Raw genomic sequence first — 24,518 nt, forward strand, 5'->3', positions numbered from 1 at the left:
TTTATACTCAATACTTCTGGCTATACATCCCAGCATCCTGTTGGCCTTTTTTACTGCTACAGCGCAGTGCCTAGAACTTGAAAGGCCTTTATCAACATTGCTCCCAAGTCTTTTTCAAATTGAGCACATTCCAACTTTGTTCCTCCCATTAATCCTGCCTAATGTTTTTATTTCCCACTTGTAGAACTTTACATTTGGCTATATTAAATTTCATTTGCCAGGTTTCTGCCCACTTATGTATTTTGTTTAAATCTTCTTGGAGTACTTTAGTAGATTCCAAACTATTAGCTGGGCCTCCCAGGTTTGTAACATTTGCAAATTTGACTTTTGTACTTTCTATGTCCCTGTCAAGGTCATTGATATAAATGAGGAAGAGCAGTGGTCCCAGTACTGATCCTTGTGGGACTCTACTTCCAACAGTTCAATGCTCAGATAATATCCCTCATACTACTATTCTTTATGTTCTACCCTGTAGCCAGTTCTGAATCCATTATGAAATAGGTCCTCTAATTCCTACTGTCTTTATTTCACCAACAAGTCTCTCATGTCGTACCTTATCAAATGCCTTTTGGAAGCCTAAGTATATAATATCATAAGGCTTGTTATAATCAAAACACTTGGTAGCTTCTTCAAAGAATACCAGAAGGTTTGTCAAGCATGACCTTCCCTTGCGAAAACCATGCTGGCGATCCCTTAGGATGTTATTATTTTCAAGAAACACTTCTAACTTGTCTCTAAAGGTAGATTCCAATATTTTACATGTGATGCATGTTAAACTGACAGGCCTGTAGCTTCCTGGATCAATACGGTCCCCTTTCTTATATATTGGTATGATATTACCTTGTTTCCAGTCCTCAGGTATTTCTCAGGTTTCTAAAGACTGTCTAAAAATACCTGCCAGTGGTTTAAAGAAGATCTCACCTAACTCTTTGAGTACCCTTGGGTATATGGCCAACTGACTTATTTGTCATTAGGTAATGTAATTTCTTCATTACATCTCAATATCTGCCAAGAGATTCTGAGTACTAAATATGCCTTCTAGTCTATTATAATATAGCAACTTGTTAGCAACTAACTCTTTTAAAGCACAAAACGGCTTCAAATTTCACGGTTGAGATATTAAGGGGTGTAATTTATCTCATAGAACAAAATGTGAAACTCTCTTAGGCCTTCATTTACCACAGCCCTTATTTTCTGCAGAAAACAAAATCCCTATGGAAAAACAGCATTGGAAATCTGCCGAGGGAACCCATGGCTCAAAAAATGCAAACTCGCGTGCTTTAGGTCTACAAACTTTGTCCATCCAATGCTGATATACCGGAAGTTGTAAAACTTAGAAGCCAAAAAGAGAGACATCCTGTTGCTTTGGTCAGCATAATTCCCATTACGAGGAACCTGGCCTTTGTATTTTTTACTGAAACAACTTTATAAAGTAATAACGTTCGCTTTTTTGATATGTGGAAAGTGGTTTGGTGAGGCATGAAAATGCTGAAAATTGGCCTCTTTGAAATTAATCATCTGCTCCATTGGGAAATAAATTTGGTAAAAACAACACTGGCCATAAGTTTCATCATAATAAGTTGTATTTTCTGAAAATGAAAATATGTCTTCCTGAGCTATATTTAACAACTTGAGCGCACAACTGAAATGAATGGTTTTCCTAGTTGAACGCTAAATGTAGTAGGAAAATGTCAGTTTAGGTATTTTCATAGGATGTGCTGACTATACTGAAAAAATGAAAATTACAGGTGTTGTCCTTTAAGTGTGGAATATGGGAATTGATATTCTTTGTGTGCTTAGTGATCTTTTATTAGTAATCATTAAGGTTTGTTACTATATTACTTATATTTAAAATAAATGTATATAGTAAATCAAAGAGATTCACCAGCATCCATTTATAACAAACATCTTTATTGTGTACCTTTCTGTTTTTCAGTGTTCATTATTTGGTTTATTCAACCTGCTTTATATGATATTCAGTTATCACTGGAAACTGCTTTAGACAAAAGAGGGTATGACTGTAAGTATAACTTGCTACTCATACTGTTTTGATTTGTAATGAGAATGTTAAATCTTTGCTGAGTCACTCAATCCCCATTGTTGAAACATGCTCGAGAGGTGGTGTTCAGTAGGTGGTGGTATTAATCCATTGTTGGAACGAGTACAAGTGGTGGCAGTGGAATTAATCTTAAATGACTAGCTACAGCAGGTGATTACAATAAATTTGAAGGATGGAGAAACGACTGTGGATTTGAAACTGTTCCTGTAGGTAGCTATTCAGCATTATGTTAACTGCCTATAGCTTGTTAAATTTGTTGAATAAGTTCAAAGCAGCAATGAAGCGGAGTGGGGAAGTTTAACCCAGAAGTGCATTACGTGCCACTCTTTTGAATTATTCAAAATACTTACAATGCCTCTTCTCCTTCAAAAAATTAACCAATTTGTGCATGATTTGGTGTTTTGGCTCAACTCACATACTTTTATACTGGCATCACTTTTCTAGCACTTCTTTAAAAATATGGACAAATTTAGCAAAAATTTAGCGAAAATTTAGTGAAATTTTGGCTATTCTCCAATATGCTAATAATTTCATAACCAGGTGACATAAATTATGAGACTTGGTAGGCATATTGGTGGCTATATTAAGACTCCAGGCCTGAAGTTGTAGCCCAATCCAACCATGTGGTGGTGCTATAGCGATCCAAATATTTTAAAAATATTGAAAAAGAATCACTGTTGCATCAGACAATTCCCTATGTTGATGGTATGCTCCATCATCAACATATATATCTAAAGTTTGTATCGACCTTCATAGATTTTCTGTGCTTGTCAACTGTTGTTCTGCTGCTTGGACCTCAGGAGTTACTGCTTGCAGCTAAATTGTAAATAGGCTTGCTTGCTCAGACAAATTTCCACCAGGGTTCCCATGTATCCTTGAAAATCTGGAATCTTAGGGACTAGTTTTCCAGTCATGCAAAGGATCTGGAAAATTAGGATCTTGTCAAATGTCCTGGAAATATTTGTGACATCCTGGAAAACTGTAGGCTAGGTTATAAGCTATTAAACAGTATTTTAGTGTTGAGAGAGCATATTTTTCAGTATTTTTAATAGAATTTTTAGCTGCCGAGATCACACGTCAGCACAAAGTTTTGATAGTTTGTCACTGCCCGTTAGAGTTGTTCAAACACTCCACAGGCTGCGGCAACATTGGACACGTAACTTGAATGCACCGTAACTTGTCTAATTGCAGTTTGTTGTTGGTTAGAAACATGTATGGCATTATTCATATTGCAGATATTTGTCACTGATGAATAAGACTCTACATAAAAATATGTTTGCTTCACATGATGGCCAAATGTATTAATTAGATGTATAATTAGCAACTTTTTTTTTTTTTTCTTGTGACCTTAGCTAATGTCAGCCAGCTTAGCTAATGCATGTTAGCTGCATGTCTTCATTCCCTACTCAGTGTGAAATGTAACATTACACATGGAGATGTAATTGTAAGGCACTCATGTGAATGTTTGTCACTGATTAATGTTCAGACACCCGAGTAGTTCCAAAAAGATTTAGTGGACAATGAAATATTGGTAACTTTATATACAAAGAGGCATGGAAACATAAACCTTGCTTGAACTGGGATGTATTTTTTCTGTTGTTTGATGTTCTCATTCTGGCACTGAGGGGAGTTCAGGAATAAGATGCAGTCCTTTTATCATGCATTTTCAGTAGTTTCTCAAGAATAACATCTTTGCCTGTGCATTCAGTTTCATTAGCCCAAGAACGAGGCTGGGGCTCACTTCAATTTTGTTATGTGCTAACCTACGGATTATGCCCAGAATTTTAGAATGGAGTGGTGCTGGGATGTATTTCATGATATCATATGATAGATATACAACTTGAATCACCAGTTTTTGGCTTAAGGGAACTTTGACAAGGTGGACCAGACAAAGTTTTATAAGCACGCTAATATATCATACTTTATTAAAATAAGAAAGTGTGCTTGGGTCACTTTTGAACTATTATGCACTTCAGGAAAATATGCTTAGGCGTATACTTGAATCTCCTTACAGCTTTTAGTACATCAGTTATACTGAAGTAGGCTACAGAAAATGATTCTAAATTACTTAACTAGTAGTAAGCCACTAGTGCTGACTGGATGTTTTAAGTTATTTTTGAGTTTATTGCTTGTTTCTGTTGTTGCTCGATTGCTTTTATCTGACACACATTTTCTGTTTGTGATGAAAGGAGTGAGGGGAAGGAGGTGTTTGGAAAAGTTGGTTTAAGGATTTTATTGTGCTTTCAAGTGTGCATTTGATATTAGTTTGAGTTTTTAACAACCCAAGGGGGAATTTTTCTCGTTTCTTTCCTTTCAAATTAGCCGCTTAGCTAATTCGGCCACCTTCTTGCTGACCGGAGGTCAGGTATTTTGTGGTATTTTGCCGCCCCAGGAGCAAAATATAATTGTAGTTGGATAGTTTGTTCTATTCTTTATTGTTACGAGTATTGTAACTTAACTGTAGTTTATTATAATCCGATTTTGGAAAGGAAAAGACTAGCACAATGTTGGTCAATCTGGACGCAGAAAAAGCGTTTGACTGTATGGTTTAGGAATTCTTATATCAGGTCATAGGAAGGTTTGGCTTCAGCATATATATTTTATACAGTGTAGTAAAACAAGGTAATGTGGGCTAGTAATGGTTGACCATGCACTCATTTTCTGGACCTGTGTATTTTATTCAGTTTTTATTCTGGGAGGACGTTCATCAATCAACAAGATACTGGGCTTCAAAGTTAAATACTCTTTTGTCTCTCTGTACCTGTGTGACCTGCCCAATGTTTTGCGCACCTATGACAAATACCTGTTGAAAGTCTTGCTGGCTGCATGTAAAAAGGCCATCAGGAGGCATTGGTTCTCCACAGATCCCCCTGCAGTGGCCCAATGGATGGACATTGCTAATGACATTTATAATATGGAGTCACTGACTTGCATTAAGACCTGATAAAGGCAATGGTGCTGGCAGAAATGGACATCTTACTTAAAGGCATACTATGCAGGATTTTTTTTTCTTCAACCCCGCCCACTCACCCCAAGTACCCAACTTTGATAAATGATAATTCAGAAATTAGTAGACTACATTCATGCATGGAACCTATATAGCTAGCTAGCAAAACCTGTGCTTCATGAGCGTTTGAATTATAAAGCCTGCATTGCAGATTTTTGCCATGAATATGCAGAGAGCAAAGAGGTCATCTATCCAAAATTCTGAATAACGTTGATAAAATGAGCACCATTTTGTGATACAAATACACCTGATTTTATTACTCGCTTATTAGAACTGATGGTATTGAGTATCATGAGAATATAATAAATGTTTTATTATTCATGTAGCATTGAAATGTTTTAGCTGTACTTTTCTTAAATTTTTTACTTTTATTTTAATTATGAAATAACAGTATTGAGGGTGGAGGTGTAGACTCTCACACCATATGCCACCAGTTAAACCAAACACCGTGGCAAGCCTATTTTGGTGTAGGTTTCTTATAATGTTACAGGTTAATAACCCATATAATAAAACTGCCGAACATCATTTTATGAAGATGTCTATACCATCATTCATTGCCAGAAAAAAATAATGATAGAAAAATATAATAAATCCAGTAAATATAACATGGTTTTTCTGACTTAATACCAACACATTTTCTTTCAGATCTATGTGACAAAGTCCCTGATGTGCTTATTTTCATTCTTAAAAGAACACTCTACCTTCTGGTTCTGATCATCCTTTCAGAAAGGGATAAAGGTATGGAATGTGGTATTTGTTGATATATTAATATTCATTGAATTATTTTGTTGTTCTTGATTGATTAAGCTTTGTCTGCTCTGGTGTATTGTACATAGCTTAAGACTGGCTGAACATTTTTGCATAATGGGCATATGTGTACATGTATAGGACTGGGAGAAGTACTGGGGAAAATCACATTGTATTTATTTATCATTACACATGATTGCATTTTCCTTGCTACATCACATCTCCACAACTGATGCGAGAGTGTAGATGAGCACAAGCTCTCCTCGGAATCTCACCAGCTGCTTCTTTTCACACCGCGGCCCATAAGCCAAGCTTTGCACAGACATGAGTCAGAGGAAAACACTTGTGCAGCTTTAGCAAGCAGATCACAGGTTTCTGATTAACCAGTAGGGGTCATGAGAAAGCATTGTGGATCCTAGCTGACTGAACCATCCCCAAAATTTGGCTTGTTCCCCCACTAATTATGCATCACCTTGTTGGGCCATCGGCACAGTTGGCATTCAGTCCGCAATCCTGGGGCTCATCCATGCACTAGAACAGTGACTTAACAGATACCCAACCATGGGGCCTATCCAGGCTGTAGAACAGTGACTCAAGAGATACCAGACTGTGGGACCCATCCATGCATTAGAACAGTGACTGAACAGATACCAGACCGTGGGGCCCATCCATGCACTAGAACAGTGTCTTAACAGATACCAGACTGTGGGACCCATCCATGCATTAGAACAGTGACTGAACAGATACCAGACCGTGGGGCCCATCCATGCACTAGAACAGTGTCTTAACAGATACCAGACCGTGGGACCCATCCATGCATTAGAACAGTGACTGAACAGATACCAGACCGTGGGACCCATCCATGCATTAGAACAGTGACTTAACAGATACCAGACCGTGGGACCCATCCATGCATTAGAACAGTGTCTTAACAGATACCAGACCGTGGGACCCATCCATGCACTAGAACAGTGACTTAATGAGATGAGCCACCCGACACCCCGATGATTACAGTTATTTACAAAAGGAATGCCTGCCCTTTTTTCATATTTTTAATTATTCGTAGAGGGTGACAGGCTCACAGGGTGCCGTGGCAGGGGATCAGACCCACACGGGGATTCATCCTACAGACTGCACCACACATCTCACCCCCATTATTACATTATTAATCACTGCACAGACTGCAGTCTGTTAAAATACACATGACATTATCAACCAAAATTTTCAGTCCTGGAAAAAACACTGTTATTAACTTCATTAGCTCTTTTTTTGTTTAATTAAAAATGAATGCAAATATTGAAATAATTTTATTATCTTTTTCATAACTTTAATGAACTGATATTTGTGTTACTGCAGAATACCCAGCACTGATGTCTTTCATTGCATTCCTCTACATCCTGAATGCAATACAGGAATTTAAGCACAGGAGTAATTTCCCTGGTACAGTATCATTATAACATCAATGCATTTTAATCATTGATTATGCAGCTTAATAGTCTTTCAACTGGTTTTAAATAATATTTTGTTGAAACACACAGCCAGTCTGAACATTTTTTTCTGTATCAGGAACTGTAAAACCAGAAAAAAAAATTAAAAATCAGTTTGTGTTTTGAACTATTTTCATGCAAGTAAAAATGAAAATAGTTCAAAAAGCATGGCAAGGTTTTTTTGCCTTAGTCTTACATACTTACTAAAACAGGCATTGCTTTTCAGCTGTTCTTCATATCCTAGTATATGTGATTGGTTCTGCTGTCCTAAGTGTCCTTAATTCAGCTGCTCTAGCAACAGAAGTAATTCTGAAAGCAGGTGAGTACAGTAAACACCATTTTACATCTTAATGAAAACATCTGAGGTGATTACTTCCTTTTCTGTGAGAAGTCAAGTATTCTGATCTAAAAATGTATACCTACTGCCTAATTTACATTGTATTTTGTACCACCCACACATTCATAGGTGTTAAATTCCAATTTTAAACATGACCACTTCTGATAAATGTGACTGCACATGTGCTAACTCTAGAAATCACAAGACCAAACTGGGGGATTCTCTGTAAGGGTTTTTGTAAACGTGTGTTTACTTTCAGAAAATGGGGAACGAACTGTGGAAGATCTTCGGTTGATCATCTTTCCCCTTGAGTCTTTCTTTTTGGCCTGTTGGCTAGTTTTACAGATCTATGCATACTGTAAGTATTTGGAAATATTACATATTTGGTACATATCAAATATGGCTGATACTCACATATAACTCAGATTCCTTCAAATTGACAAGAACATTATGCATGTAATATTGTCATATTTTGGTAAATGTTCACCATCTTTGTTACTTTCTGAAATGCAGGTATGCAGAATACAGAGTAAGTACAAACTACCTGTAGTAAATGCATTTGACTAATTATGAGTATGTTTATCTTTTACAAATCCAACTAGGCTGTATATCTTAATACATTTTAAGCCTGGTTGTACAAAATAAGTTATAATGTAAAACCTTTAAAATGAGCGGTATTGTACCTCGACCTGGAAGTTCCTTTCGCTGTTTGTGGTAACACTGCCATTTCATTTTACCTTAGAATGAAAAAAGAGTTGAAGCTCATTTTCCTGAGCTGCAAAACAAAAAGCCAGTCATCGACATCTCAGCAAAATCAGGTGTGTAGTGATAGGAGAAGTGCTGAGGCAGTTAAAAAGCATTTTTCTTTCCTAAAATGGCTGTGCAATCTCCTAATGTTGAGGCTGCCATTGCTAGTGCCATCAGCTATTGTTGCTTGAAGAAATGAAATTTCTGAGTCTCCAGTACTGCTTGGAGTGCAGCACTTCTGTAGTTATTTAATGTGGTTCAGTTTCCAAACCAAGCACTTGGCCCTGCCAAACAGGATACAATTACAATATTTTTTATTTATGTTTTAGGAGAGCAGTTAGTCTGCACTTTTTTTCTTCACTTTATTAAGACAGGGGTCAGCAGAAAGGGGTAAATACAAAGCAGAGGGGGTTATAGAGAGGGGGCAACAGAGTGGGGTACAGACAGGGGGCAGCAGAGTGTGTTACAGGCAGAGGGTAGCAGAGGGGGCAACAAAGTGGGGTACAGACAGGGGGCAGCAGAGGGGGTTACAGACAGGGGGCAGTAGAAAGGGTCACAGACAGGGGGCAGCAGAGAGGGTCACAGACAGGGCAGCAGAGAGGGTTACAGAGAGCGGGAAGCAGAGGAGGTTGTAGACAGGGGGCAGCAGAGGGGGTTACAGGCAGGGGGCAGCAGGGAGGGTCACAGACAGGGGGCAGCAGAGAGTGTTACAGACAGGGGGCAGCAGAGAGGGTCACAGACAGGGGTCAGCAGAGAGTGTTACAGACAGGGGGCAGCAGAGAGGGTCACAGACAGGGGTCAGCAGAGAGTGTTACAGACAGGGGTCAGCAGAGAGGGTTACAGACAGGGCAGCAGAGAGGGTCACAGACAGAGATGGGACCACAGTACAGAAAGTCCTATAGCTGAGAATCGGAACCCCAGCAGCTTAGAGGTATTTAGTATTCAGATCAAATACCTGAACTACAGTTTTAATTCACTAGGGAAGCACACATACACATTGTTAATGGGGGGATATTGTTCTCACAAATTTACACTATCACCAGTTGGAAAATATACAGTGGGAATGAGACAGAAGTGCAACCATTTCAGGTTTTAACTACGCTGCCAGTATTTTAAGTAATTTATGGTTTCAAATTAATACAAAACAAAAGAGACAATCCTGCAACAGACTTGAATCAATGTGTAATTGAGTGCATCTCTTTGAATATTCAGATTGTCAGACTTCCCTAAAATTTATGTGTAGGTTAAATTTCATTATCATTTCTCTTTGTAGACGCCACAGGAACTTCAAGAGATAGTACCTCTCTCTCCACCTGAGCAGAGTACAGCACACACACAGGAGGTATTTTCTGTGAGTCAGTCCATCACAAGAGAGGATTCCTGCAATCCTCAAGATGGCAAATTGCACAGTTTCTAGTGCAGAAACACAGTGAAGACGTTTAATTTGCAAAGCATACTGGGAAATATGGTACTCAGACTGGAAGTCATTGTTTCACACAGCAATGTAGGTCATTTTGGGTCATGTAGTATTTTTTGTATGGGGCAGAGTTTATCGGGGATGAAAAAACCAGGAAGCTCAATCTGGGCCCCAACTGGATCAAGACAATGATCCCAAACAAAATCACAAATCAACCAAGAAGCAATTAAATGGCTGAAAATATTTGTCAATTGGCAAAATGTCTCTAGATTTTTACCAAATTTTAAATTTTTGGTTTAAATTGAAGGAGACAGTCCACATGTGTAGAACGAAGGTTCTGAAGGATCTTTACTGATCCTGTGGTCAAAAATCCACCCCAACATATTCTCCAGTCTCATAAAACACCGTAGAAGACTCAGTACTGTTATCCTTGCAAAGGCATAGACCACAAAGTACTGAAAACTAAGGTGTGAATATTTTCATCTCTTATGTTTTAAGAAAATAAATGATAAATTTGAGAAGTGTTGATGGATTCAATTAAAACACTAAAACTTTAATGCTTTCCACATTTGAGAATCAAAAGAAAAAATCTCAGTACTTGTATTATTATTATTATTATTATTGTTCATCTTATTCAAAGGTATAAATTATTTTGTAGTGCACTCTATATTACACATACAGCAGAATTAGTGAGGGAATGTTTCCATTTCATCCCAAATAAAGCCTTACTATTATGCACACTCAGACTAATGGATAGTGTTAAATCAACTATATTTTTATTGTGTTAGAGTTCAGTTACACTGAACATCTTACTGTGCGGTATACTGTAGCTCAATAGCATTGGCTCATATCAGACTGATGTATATATTTGGGATGAGATTGTCACACTCACATACTGTCATCCTTTTTAACCACATCACATATTTTCAGCCTCTGAGTTCTTGTGTTATGATACTCATTTTTATCTCTGGTTTTACAGGGATCAGATGATGGTCACAGTAAGGTGTAAATGATCCTTTATCATCTACAGAAGGATACAGTCTTAAGGCCTCATTCTGTGTACCCACAATGCACATTGTTATATTTTTCTTTGTTAATTGGTACACAGAATGACATCATTCGACATCAAACATCACTCCTACGTTTCTGTGCTAATACTGCTCCATGCGGAAAAAATGTTCCTGGTTTATTTATCACAGTGTTTCTCAACCCTGTGTCGGGGTGCGTGGGGGGTTAGGACCCAAACGCAGAGTGAGAGGAAAAAACTCCAACCTCCAAATGGTGTGAACAAAGACTTTACTAAACAGAACCGGAACTAAAGCAGGGAACAAAAGGCCTCGCAGGGCAACTCTCAAAAAACGCAAAGAAAAACTTCAAAACACTGGAGACAAAGAAAATCCAAAAATCCAAAAGCACGTAAAAATGGAAAGTGGGCAAAAACACAGGAAGCTACTCTCAGAGGAAACACATGGGGCAGAACACAATCAGAGACAAACACAGAAACAAGGATCCAGCACCTGAGTCAGGGAGAAGGGAACTTAAATAGACAAGACACTGACGAGACACAGCAGGGCACAATGCACAATCAGGCCACAGAGAGGGAAGGGAAAACGAGACAACCAAAAAACAATAATTGAACAATTGAAAACAATAATACAATTAAATAGGGTACAAGCAGGACACAAAACAGAAGTGCCGCCATCTGGCGGCCCAACAAGGAAAGACAGAGACGGAAACACAGAACCATGACACCCTGGTCCTGGGGACCCACTGTGTACACTGGCCAATCTCTTAGTTGATCAGTTAAGGTTGTTGAAAGTGTGCTTTATCATAACTGTGTGGTCAAGCTCCACGTATAGTTAAAACCAAATTTTAAATTCTAATTTCATTTGGAGTCAGATAATTGCGAGAGTAAACCATAGTAACTGTTACGCTTACTTGCTGTGGTCATAGATATGTTTGATGCCTTGTTCCGCTCCTTTGTGAATATTCTGATGCTCCCATTGGAATATTGACAGTCCGGCGACAAGTCAGATATATCTCTGATGACAACATAGCCCCGTTTGCGAACGGAGAGTAACAAGAATGTTACTGGTCCGTTTCAGGCCCGTCTTAAGCGGGATATGGAGCAGCGCATTCATATCTGACCCGTGGCGACGGATCCACTGCATTCTTAAGTATAATTGTGCCCTGTTCTTATGAACAGAGGAAAAATAAATAACATCTCTGGTTTTGACTCACACCAGCCAAGGGAAAACACGCTGTGCCTTCCCCTCCAGCTACAAACCCCCATTGGTCTAGCTGTGAGGTGTTTACAATCCAGATGTTAGTAAACTGTTGCTGTCGCCATTTATGTTGAATTCAATTCCACTTTATTTGTGTACTGCAATTTTTGTTTTACAGACACTGTCATGAAGACAGATTAGAGGAAAACTGCTCTTGAATTGTACATTATGACATTGCTGTGCAAATAAATAGATGTTTCTTGTCTTGTTTGCATTTGTATTGTGTGTGTGCCCTGCAAAGGATTGGCGGCCTGTCCAGGGTGTAACCCTGCCTCTTGCCCAATGCACGCTGGGATGGGCTCCAGCTCCCCTCGCAACCCTGCCCAGGATAAGCGAGTATAGTTAATGGATGGATGGATGGATCAAAAAACATTACAAAAAATAATTTAAAAAAAAATGTATGTCGCTTGACTGTATTTGTGGTGGTTTTATATGGTGAAAGTTGTCAGTGGGTGGTGGATGTTAAGCATAGTGTCCTTGACATTATGTTCAGCTCTGAGATTAGTACATTCGTTATCATGATGCAGGTTTTGCTCATTATCATTTACAAAGCAATTAGGAGTATATTGATTCACGTCAGTCTTTAATATGATCAGTTCTTTCTTTCTTTACCTCTGTTTATGTAACGTAATACAGTACAATATCAATATGGGACTTTTATTCTTTGTGGCATCCATAGCCATTTCTGACATAATGTCGCCTATGAGGACAAATAATCCTTTGAAACATGAAAAGAGTAATTGAGAGTAAATTAATTGCTGGTTGAAATTCTGGTATTGGGTGGAACGAATGTGGTTGGAATGAAAACCAACATACACGGGGGGTCCGGAGGACTGAGTTTGAAAAATAACTGCTTTAGACCACAACCACAGAAAGGGAACTGTCGCTTTAACCTTTCTCCAGTGTCCGTTGCCCCCCCCCCCCCCCCCCCCCCCCCCCCCCATTATAGTGTTTGCAGGCAAATTTGGCCAGTTTGTTTTAACTGCTCTTATATTAATACAAAAACCATAAATCATCACCAAATTTTGTTTAAAAGTGGGGGGCGGGGGGTGGGGGGTGGATGAAAGGGTGGGGGGTGAGTGGGTTGTGGTTGTGAATGTGTGGGTGAGTGGGTGTGTGTATGGGGATATTTTCCATCTGCTGGATGAACATAATGTACAGTAGTCTTACCCATTCATTTCCAATGGCGGTCATTTTAAACCCGGAACACCACAGGTGTGACAAAGTTGACTAAACCACTCAAAATTCAATGGAAGTGGTGATCAGAAATTTTATATGTCCAAATGCCTAGTGGAGGAAAACATGAGGTATTGAGGCAATCAGATGAAAAACACAATATTTATGATTTAGGAAAGTTGTAAATCGGTCAGCTTTGACCCGAACACTGGAGGAAGGTTAAGATAAAAAAAATCTAAGCCCTCTTGTAATTCGCCCTCCGGCACGGTAGATAGAGGTAGCTGTGTAAGAACCGGCTCCACACTCTGAATAAGAAGTGATTGCGTCATAAACCCGCGACAACAGAGCAGGGAAACTCATCGGAAGTACGGGATATGAGCGAATGTACAGATTATAATTGAACTAAAAATTTTTGTAACAATAACTAGCCGACTAGCTCGATAGGATTGCAAATAAATACACATATAGCTAGTTTTCTCAACAACATTTGCTTTTTGGTTAGCCAGCTAGGCAAGCACTGGAAAAAGCAAGGTGTCAAGCTGTCATAGTGATAACTTGGGTATCAGTTACTGAGGTAGGTCATCATCCTCACTTGTGAGCTAGCTAGATAAGCCTTTTATGTTTATAGATTCTATCCGGTTTCGGGAAACATTTTAATCACGAAAATCCACTGTTCGTTAATACTGACCGTTATCTGGCTGGCTAGCTAGTCCCCCTGGTCCAGCTCTGGCAAGAAAGACATCTGACCGCATCCTCACAGAATGAACGAAGACGGTACGTTATCTTGCTTTGATGCAAACACAAATTTACGGAAATCGTGTAATGTTCAATTTTGTTCACTACAGATTGCTTGTTTTGGTGTTAGAAGATCAACAAAACATGCCAATAGACCAGGGTGCCCAAACTTTCGCATAACAATGTATATGGAGTAGGTACTTGTCTAACTGGATTGGAGATAAATTCAGATTGATTTTTTTCAGAGTTGGTAGAGTATTTTAGGGCGCAGATGAGGCAGGATCCGGATGTGGCCTCTGCTGTCGCAGCCATCCGCACTCTACTAGAGTTCTTAAAAAGGTACGTATTTCGTCTAAAACGGGCCTAAACCCACAAGTGTTGGGGAAACTGGTGGCAAGTTTAATCTAGACACAGTAACAACTATTTTATCTAATGTCTTCTAATTTTACTAAATAAATGTGTACAAATGCTATTTTTGTTGATAAGTCATAGAGATGTCAATTTAAATATTTTTTTTGAATTGTTTTTGACTCCAATGAGAGACTATTGGAAATATGAGGAATGTGTGATGGAGTGAACCAACAAAAACAGAGGACGTGATTGCTTATGACTAACAGAGGATGTGTGATTGGTTCTGATCGGTTCTGACTGTATGGGCCCTGTGTTGTGATTGGTTCTGACTGCAAGGCCCTGTCCTGTGATTGGTTCTGACTGCACGGCACTGTGCTGTGTGCGATTGGTGCAGGTGAAACCATCCAGGGTCTGAGGGAGAACCTGACGCAGGCCATCGACCGGCTGACGGGAGTGGACTCCTCTGTGGCCGTGTCCTCAGGAGGAGAGCTTTTCCTGCGTTTCGTCAGCCTCACGTCCCTGGAGCACGATGTGTGTATCTCTCTCTCTCTCGCACGGACACGGACACGGACACACACTCCCCCCCCCTCCCCCCCCCCCCCACACACACACACACTGAATATGCACTTGAAACACACTAGCAAAATATGAAAACAATCTTTTAATGAAATGAAAATTTTAATGAAATCTTTCACCAATCAAAATGTGCATATGAAAGACTAAATTTTATGGTTAATGAAGCTAATTCATTTGGGTTAATTTTCTCTTTGAAAATGAATTTCAAAGAGAAAATTAGAAAATTGTTCTGTTTCAGTCCTCTCGACTAGAGTAAGGTCAAAGGTTAAAATGCTCTCTGCCTGATTCCATCAGACATTAGGAAGAATTTTTTCACACAGAGAGCTGTCAATGTGTGGAATAGCCTGCCAGGTCATGTAGTAGAGGCAGAAACTCTGGGGATTTTCAAGACTAGGCTTGATACAGTGTTAGATACCATCTAGTCTGTAGGTAATCAGAGCACTAATTTAGTTTTTAGGAAATTTAGGAAAATGGCGAGCATCGTTGGGCTGAATGGCCTGTTCTCGTAATTATGTTATGTTATGTTATGGTATATTATGTTTTGTTAGGTGCATTAATTCCCTTGAGTGAAGAAAAATGCTAGAAGACCCTAATACCAGAACTGGGTAACAAATGTATTCTGTTTCTCAGAGTGCAAAGCTGAACATTCAACCGAGTGCACACATGGTCATGATAGCCTTACGCATGTTTGCCTTTAGATCCTCCTGCTTACAGGCTAACAAGCCACCAGCATGATATCAGGAGTCTAAAGCAACTAACCAGCTGCACTAAATGAGGATCGTAACGGGCTGTTTCTTTTCCTCAGGATCTGTCACGATGCAAGAAAGTTATGGTTGAAAGAGGGGAACTTTTCCTGAAGAAAATCTCTCTCTCCAGGAACAAAGTTGCCAAGCTGTGCCACACCTTCATAAAAGACGGAGCGGTGAGGGTTGTCGTGTTCTGCGCCCTTTCCCAACACTCTTCAGATGCAACATTTCAGTAGGCAGAGCAGATGAGGCTCCTTCTAAACCTCTAAATGTTTTGGGACATTCGGGTGCATAATTAGCATGGAACAGTATACTAAAAAAAAATCCCCTCCAACAGAGAACCTGACACACACGTCACTTTTGCTGTTGAACATTGCAAACATTGTTACCCTCAAACTGAGCTGAAGTGCTTGTTTGTCAGAGGAGAGTAAAAAGAGTTCTGGGGGCCCCCCTGTCCTGTTCCTGTCTCATATACGCGCTCCTCGTTCCCTCTCACAGAAAATCCTGACGCACTCGTCCTCCAGAGTGGTGCTGAGGGTGCTGGAGAAGGCAGCGGCCGAGAAGAAGCGCTTCACCGTGTACGTCACAGAACCCCAGCCGGACTCTGCAGTAGGGGTGTGCAGAGACATCATTATCTGTATCTGTATCTGTTTAAGCAACAAAATTATCTGTATCTGTATCTGTATTCGGATAGAACACTGGAAGTCACATTAAATCGGGCAAATGTTGTATTTTCTCACATAATATTTATTGGCAAGGCAATCGTTGTGCCTTCAAAGGATCAAATTGATTTAATATTGACATATAATTAATTATGAAATATATTTCCACATCCTCATACTGTACTTTTCATCTCTCTCGCTTTTTTAAAAATTTTTTATTTTTAACTAAACTAAGTTTTACGAACTGTCTGAACCCCACCACCGCCCCCCGCCCCCCCCCCCCCCCCCCCTTAACTGGGGACATTGAACAATCAGAAACTGAAAAAAATGTTTCATAAATCGAAAGATTCTGTTTTGCACTGGAAATAGAAACTATTTACAGTAAAGATATATAGAAAAGTATCCTTCAGTTGAATAATTATGAATAATCTTAAATTCCAATGATGCTGCGTTCGCGTTTCTTAACGTTACTGCAGTTCGCTAGGGAAGCGTGAATTACGACTTTACAACAGTAATTACATAACTGTAATACATTAACTTTTTTTGCCTGTTTTATTTTATTTATTTTATTTATTTTTTCCCTACTGAACTAAGTTTGGATAGACTGCAACCATCCGAACCCCACCACCACCCCCCCTAAACTAGGGGGGGACACTGACCAGTCAGTTTGAACTAGGAAAATGAAGCTTTATAAATCAAGACAGTCTTTTAAACATTTTCTCACTGAACTCTTTTTGTAAGGCTATACCTCCCTAACATGGGTCAATGAATCATCAGTTAGCCAAGACCTATGGCTGATACACACAGCATACATCTTAAAAGGATGAATATTGACTGAAATACAAGGTAAAACGTCGTTTTTTTCAATATTTCAAATGGAGGAAATGAACACATACAGCTAAAAACTACAGGTTCTAAGCTTCATTTTGATCTATAGGTTATGTGAGTTGGAAAGAAATCCAGCTGCCACACCAGGCTTTTGTCTCGCTAGCTCCCGCACCTGACACCTCCTCCTCCTCGATGCGAGAGTTTCCCTGAGTGATAGCCGGGAACGATCAGCCCACTGCCTGCTGTGCACTGACTCGGTGGAGGCGACTACAGAATATAGCGATCACATTTCAATAATATGTGGTAAATGAAACGACTAGTTAGTGAAATCAAAGTCCTTGTATGTTGCAAACAGAATGGGTATTATCTTTTAATTAGAGGTTATCTAAATGAATCCGATCTCTTTTGCTAGCTAACTTTGTGCACATAGCAGCTGCAGGAGTTCCAGATATAGCTAGCAGCCCTCTCTCTCTCTCTGTCCATGTAACGTTAGATATAGGCTATGAGAACTCGACATGGAGCTGACTTTTTTAAAATTCCGAATCCGAATAATAACAAGCAACTTCAGGTAGAAGAAATATCTGTTTCCATCGCATTATTTGTGCTTTCCCGAATACCGGATTCGGATTCGGATTCACCCCAACTCTGCAGGGTAAGCAATGCTCTAAACGGGGGGAAAGGCACGCACACACACACACACATGCACCAACATACGCACACACACACTGAGTGAAAGCCTGCTGTGACATCAAACGGGGAAAACGCACGTGCCCACGCACGCGCGCACCTACACTAACACTGTATCGAGCCTAGTCTTGAAAATCCCCAGAGTTTCTGCCTCTACTACATGACCTGGCAGGCTATTCCACATATTGACTACTCTCTGTGTGAAAAAATTCTCTTGAAGAGGTGAAGCATCCTATGTCTTTCCTCATAGATTTTATCTTTCCTACCAGGAATTAATTTTGTTGCTCTTCTTTGAAATTTTTCCAGAGCCTCTATATCTTTCTTGTAGTAGTGAACCTAATGTGAACCCCTTTACTGACCATGCAGCTGGGGGTTCGACTCCCACCGTGGCACCCTCTGTACTGTGACCCCATCTCCATCTGCAACCCTCACGGCTCTCCCCCGGTTTCAGGCTCTCCTTTAACCCTTTGAGGTGCGAGATGACACATATGTGATTCTTAACTGAACATTCAAATGCTGATGTAGCAATCACTACTATTATTTGAAAGCAATGGAGTTCTAGAACACTGACTAGACCAAAAGTAGACCTTAAATCTACTCTTCAAAAGGATTAAAACATAACTTCAAGCAGAATATCCATACATCCATTATCTATACCCTCTTATCCTGAGCAGGGTCGTGGGGTCAAGCAGAATATATTTTGATTTAATTTTTTCCTTTTTTTAAATTTTTTAATTTTTTAAAAAGTGACCAGAATTGGGATTTTGCAGTAATGGGACATGCTTACAGATGCATTTAGGGATTCTGAACTGGGGTGAAATGGGGAAAGGATAAGTACTGTTTGTATTTATGTCATTCAAAACATTTTAAGTCAGAAAACAGTTGAAAAACTCAGTAACTTGCAGTACCCATTTCCTGATAGTGTAATGGTAATATTATGCATGCATGGTTTTGCTGATGCATCAGATCTTTTTTTTGTCAAACTAGAGTAACTTTTGTGTAACTAGAGGATCACATTCTATCAGTTGCCTTTTTTGTGGTAACAAGAAATGAATTAATCATTACTTAATGAAGTTAATCAGATTAAGATGTAACCCATATGCACATATAGCAGTGAGGCGTTGTGTCATGATCAAATAACAAAAGCTCAGCTGCTGTTGTCTCTCACAGGTTCAATAGACCTGAGTCACGTCATGTATTTAATTCGTGACTTCGTCGCGTGATGTTGTACGAAGTGTCAGCCTCGTTCTCAACCACAGGCGCACGCATCTATTTAAATCATGCATTAAAACGTCTTGAAACCGTTAATAATTTTACATGCAAGTATTTTTATGCACTTTAGAGGGCGCTGTTGCAATAAATGTGGTAAAGGCGCGGTAGCCATGAAAGTGAAAGTAAAAGTATGAACATTTTTTTATCGTGCGTTGTTAGAACGTGTATGAGTAAGCAGCGTTTTCATAATTCCTTTTCAGTAGCCTACTTTACGTTTTTCGAGTATTAGCATGGTCACAAAGTTTGTACAGACTTTCGTAGATCTCATGATGAAAAGCAAGATGAGAGTTTTCTGTTGGTTTCTGTCGTTGTTCTGCGCTATCAGGACGGAAGGTAAATTGACTTTTCTCAGTAGTAGCCTACGGCAACAGCTGGTGTTTAAACGAAAAAAAAGTCATATATGACATTTAAAAGGAATTTAAATTTTATGATTTCTGCATGAAGCATCTGTGCGCATAGTTTCAATATTAGCCTATGGAATTAAAATCATTTTGATTGCTACATAATTATTACCGTAATAACTCTGTTTCGTTTTTGATTATGTTTGTGTTTACCAATATACTGATTTTATTGCTGTATGATTTTGACTCCATTTGCATTCTAGTTTAGATTTGGTGTTATAATTTATTCATTAAGTAAAACGGATGCCACGGGAATTTTACGCGTTTTGCACGTATTGTGAAGGAATTTCCAACCTATGTTCGGTTCCAGGATTTGCAGTGCGGGGTCCTGCTATGCCCCTAGTTGTCCAGCTAGGGGCGTCTGTAACGTTGCCCTGCTCTGTGGATACCCCACTACCTCTGCTCGAGCTGGAGGTGGATTGGATGAGGGAGGATTCTGGGACCCTGGTGCATCTGTTCCAGGAAGGAGAGAGTAGGCCAGAATCACAGAGCCCAGCTTACAGCGGCAGGGCCGATTTTTTCTCTGAAGAAATCTCCAAAGGAAACTTCTCTCTGTTGCTTAGGAATGTCACTACTGAAGACAAAGGGCTGTACAAGTGCGTAGTTCACACTGTTCAAAAGTCCAATGAAACAAAGGTGAAAATAGATATTGGTAAGTACCCCCAGCCCACTTGTCCCGATGCAGGTTCAGACAGCTTTGTTGTTTGTTGTGGTTACATATTTGAAAAGTAAGCGTCTTTACTGCATGAAATTTGTCAGAAAACCAGCTGAATTTTCCATTTCTATGAAAAATAGTTGTAATAAAATTAACAGAATGTATTTGCTTGCATGCATAGAGGAGCGTGAAGGTAGAATATGCCACACCCTATAAAATGAAAAATGTAACTTGATTTTTTTCAGAACGGCTGGTTGTGACAGGTGCAGACCTGCCGATCCTTGCATATGCAGGTCAGGATGTGATTCTGAACTGCTCAGTGGACACCCATGTTCCTCTCAAAGAGTTAGAAGTAGAGTGGATGAAGACAAACGGGGAAATCCTGGTGCTGCTGTTTTCTGAGGGGGAGAACAGACCAGAGTCACAGCATGAGAGATTCAGGGGGCGTGCTGAGTTCTTCAGTGAGGAGATTCCCAAAGGAAACTTCTCTCTGAAACTGAGGGATGTGAAAACAGAAGACAAAGGAGAATTCATGTGTAAAGTCCATACAGACAGAGAATCAGTCAATGCAACGGTGTGGCTGCAAGAACTGGGTAAGTAATGTGATCACACACAAATTCACTCCAAAATTGACATTTACCAGAAAAGGGGAAAACACAGAGAGTGTAGTGTTTTAATTTTGAAATAAGGATTTTTTTAAAATGACGTTAATGTTGTGAAAGACAACCTTTTATTATCACGTATGTTTTGTCACTAATGTCTAACATTCAGATATTAATTATTAAAACAGCTGAGTCAGGTGATAAATCTATGCAAATAATCTCAGTCATTTTCATAAACTACAGTGATAATCCAGTGTATCAAAAATACTAAATCTTCACAAAGTAATGTTCTTGTGCATATGTATGCAAATCTTTAAGTTATAAAATAATAGGCCTGTACTTCTCTCTGAAGTCTGTTATAAGAGCATTACTTTTTTTCATGATTCAGTCTGAGCTTAAGGACACTTCAGCATGTGTGGGTGTTTTCATCAGATCACCAGTTAAGACTCCTACATTAAATAATTTTCAGTTAGATTTTATTATTGTTTAACATGTGATTAAGTCCTGGCCTCAGGACTAATGAAGATCTTTTAAATGCTCCCCTTACACCAATCAGGCCCAAATAATTTTGTCCTCGTATGTCCAGTTTACAGTTTAATGTTACTGGGAAAATTAGCTCCAATTCAGAGATAATCCTTTGGCTCTTGGTTAGCATAGTTTACTTGCACAGGTGCTTTAGTGATGTTATGTCTTTACTCACTGTTTCTTCACTCAGTGGTGTATCTTTACTCACTCATATATTTACTCACTGTTGTATCTTTACTCAGTGGTGTATCTTTACTCACTGTTGTATTTATACTTGGTGGTGTATCTTTTCTTGGTGGTGTATCTTTGCTCACTGTTGTATCTTTACTCAGTTGTGTATCTTTTCTTAGTGGTGTATCTTTACTCACTGTTGTATCTTCACTCGGTGGTGTATCTTTACTTGGTGGTGTATCTTTTCTCACTGTTGTATCTTTACTCAGTGGTGGATCTTTACTCACTGTTGTATCTTTACTCAGTGGTATATCTGTACTTACTGTTGTATTTGTACTTGGTGGTGTATCTTTTCTTGGTGGTGTATCTTTGCTCACTGTTGTATCTTTACTCAGTTGTGTATCTTTACTCGGTGGTGTATCTTTACTCACTGTTGTATCTTTACTCCAGTGGTGGATCTTTACTCACTGTTGTATCTTTACTCAATGGTGTATCTTTACTCACTGTTGTATTTATACTTGGTGGTGTCTCTTTACTCAGTGGTGGATCTTTACTCACTGTTGTATTTTTACTTGGTGGTGTATCTTTACTCACTGTTGTATATTTACTCAGTGGTGGATCTTTACTCTCTGCTGTATCTTTACTCAGTTGTGTATCTTTACTTGGTGGTGTATCTTTACTTGGTGGTGTATCTTTACTCACTGTTGTATCTTTACTCAGTTGTTTATCTTTACTCACTGGTGTAGTTGGCCAGGTCTGACGCTGTTGTTCATATTAAACAGGTAAATACAGGTCTGTTTCTGTATTTTTTAAACTTCCTAATCATATGTTATTATTTATTAACAATTGTGAATTGTTTAATGCTTAATAACATTGTAATTTCTAAAATGGTGAAATCCAGGGAGAATGGAGATAGCGATGCCTGTTGGCCCCATATAGGTTGGTTATGAGGTTACTACTAAAAAGGTTGTAAAAACATAATCTCCTTAATGTCTAACACTAAAATACTAATATATTATTAAAAATTTCGTGTCAGATGTTTAATCTATGTGTGGCATTCAGTTTGACAGTGAACTGGATTGGTCTCGGCAATGGCAGCTGGTACAAAGAGCACACACACCTGGGTTGAATTAGCTAATCAGCCCAGGTGCTTAATGGTGTGTTCCTCTCCGCAGTTTGAGGCAGAGACTGGGAGCACACATCGAAAGAGCGAGTCTTTGAGTTTAGTTTATCTGCACACAAAAATACAAAGAACTTAATAAACTGGCAGCAATAAAAAGGTTGTAAAAACATAATTTCCTTCTAGAGGAGGGGGAAACAGGACCAAATCATGCCTGATCCGACAGTGCTACCACATGATCTTATGTTCAGTCTTTGATTAATTGAAATCTCTGTCATAGGGTTTTCCTCCTTACATACGTGGGTCCTGGTTTTAACCATCGCTGCTGCAGCTTTTGCAGTTTTAAGCTGCATTCCTGCTCTTCGGTGTATCATCAAAAAAGGTAGGTGTGTTTCAATTTTTTTTCTATTTCTATTTACTGCCCAATTATTTAACACTTTGTTTCACACCAGATTTCAATTACGGGGTCTTTGGTTAGAGCAATGATAACTTGCTGCACACAATTTCACACTTAATGTATAATAAAATACTGACATAAAATTCCAAGTTAAAGCCATATATTATTACTTACTCTTATTTTGGTAGCAGACCTGGGTCAAATACATATTTGTTCTGGATTCAAATACTTTTCTGTGATCTATTGATCTTGCCTGGTGTAATTGAGCCTGCCAATATGACCAGAAGGCGGGGGTTTGCACTTTTTGAGAGTATTTCATTGGTTCCAATAGACCAGACAAGATCAGTAAAGCGTAGAAAAGTATTTGAATCCAAAACAAATGTGTATTTTACCGAGAAAAAATTCCCATCAAGCATTCCACCGCAGGGCTCCAGACTAACTTTTTACATTGGTTGCACTGGTGCGCCTAACTTTTTAATTTAGGTGCACCAGCACATAATTTAGGTGCACCAAAATTTTTTCACCGCGCCTTTTGGCACCGCAATAATACATTTTAAGCGTTACCTTTTTTGTCAGTTCCCATACACATTGGTAATTTCTTAACACATTATGTAAATGATTGTCAACAGGAATAAAGGTGCAGATAAATGTTTTTTTCTTTATTTAAATCACAGCACAAACAATAAATCGCAATAACCTCAATTGTTTAAAAAATAAACTTAAAGTGTTGATGTTTAAAGTGCTTGACAAACTCAAATAAATAACTCAAACTCAAATAACTCAAACAAAAGTGTGCGCTGCTCCCGGAGGAGTACAGGGCGCGGTTTCACACATACACACTAGTGATGCGCGGATCGGCTCTGACGTCATCCGAATCGCATCATCCACCCGCTACCCACCCGAACTAATTATTTTCTCCAATTTAGAGACCCGCACCCCTACGACGGAGTATTAAGGCCACATTGAGGGCGAAAAAATCAGAGATTACGAGAATAAAGTCGTAATTGCGAAAAAAAGTCATAATAGTACGAGAATAAAGTCATAATTTAATGAGAATAATATAAAGTCATAACATATCAAGAAAAAAAATCGTAATATTACGAGAAAAAATCATAATATAACGTGAATAAAATCGTAAAATTTCGAGGAAAAAAACAATTTTTAGTAAAATATATTACCAGCAACCAACAAAACAGGCAGAGGACAGTCTAGTGGCAGCCTGAGCCTGCAATTTCCTCCAAGTCCGTGTGGTTCTTTTTTCGGAATAGAAAAGTTTCTTGCACAATCTTTTCAAAGTCCTGTTACTTATGATAATGTGGTGCTGATGTGCTAAAAGATTAAGTATCTCGTTATTTGTGAAACCTATACTAAAGTATAACTTCACAAGATGCTCCACGTTCCTCATTTTAACGCAGGCGGCAGGCTGCTCTTCTGATATTTCCACACGTAGCCAAAAATTACGACTTTATTCTCATAATATTATGACTTTATTCTCGTAATATTACAACGTTATTCTTGTAATATTACG

General features: G+C 39.0%; 3 protein-coding genes and 1 long non-coding RNA gene across 5 annotated transcripts in view; all 4 read left to right on the forward strand.

The window, feature by feature from the left end:
* The window catches only part of LOC118213033, a 199,754-nt gene that overhangs the window by 116,137 nt on the left and 59,099 nt on the right, over positions 1-24,518 (forward strand). The window lies entirely within an intron of this gene.
* LOC118213375 overlaps positions 1-24,518 on the forward strand; it is an 83,229-nt gene that overhangs the window by 44,970 nt on the left and 13,741 nt on the right. Inside the window, exon 17 of the mRNA XM_035392292.1 lies at positions 9,658-9,735. Within this exon, the coding sequence (XP_035248183.1) occupies positions 9,658-9,735 (78 nt within the window). The remainder of the gene's footprint in view (positions 1-9,657; positions 9,736-24,518) is intronic.
* On the forward strand, positions 5,417-8,040 carry LOC118213387. Its single transcript, XR_004762407.1, has 4 exons — positions 5,417-5,804; positions 7,170-7,253; positions 7,527-7,619; positions 7,897-8,040. It is a non-coding gene; the product is annotated as an uncharacterized LOC118213387 (long non-coding RNA).
* LOC118213381 (translation initiation factor eIF-2B subunit alpha-like) lies at positions 13,243-16,515 on the forward strand. Of its 2 annotated transcripts, XM_035392300.1 has the most exons (5): positions 13,243-13,836; positions 13,969-14,036; positions 14,743-14,879; positions 15,730-15,846; positions 16,169-16,515. In XM_035392300.1, exons 2-5 carry the CDS (start codon positions 14,024-14,026, stop codon positions 16,382-16,384), a joined length of 483 nt encoding a protein of 160 aa, XP_035248191.1. In that variant the 5' UTR covers positions 13,243-13,836; positions 13,969-14,023; the 3' UTR covers positions 16,385-16,515. The 2 variants fall into 2 exon arrangements, with proteins under 2 accessions (XP_035248191.1, XP_035248190.1); XM_035392299.1 differs by having other exon boundaries at positions 13,244-14,036.

The sequence above is a fragment of the Anguilla anguilla genome, chromosome 14, assembly GCF_013347855.1.
Source record: "Anguilla anguilla isolate fAngAng1 chromosome 14, fAngAng1.pri, whole genome shotgun sequence".
Taxonomy (NCBI): Eukaryota; Metazoa; Chordata; class Actinopteri; order Anguilliformes; family Anguillidae; genus Anguilla; species Anguilla anguilla.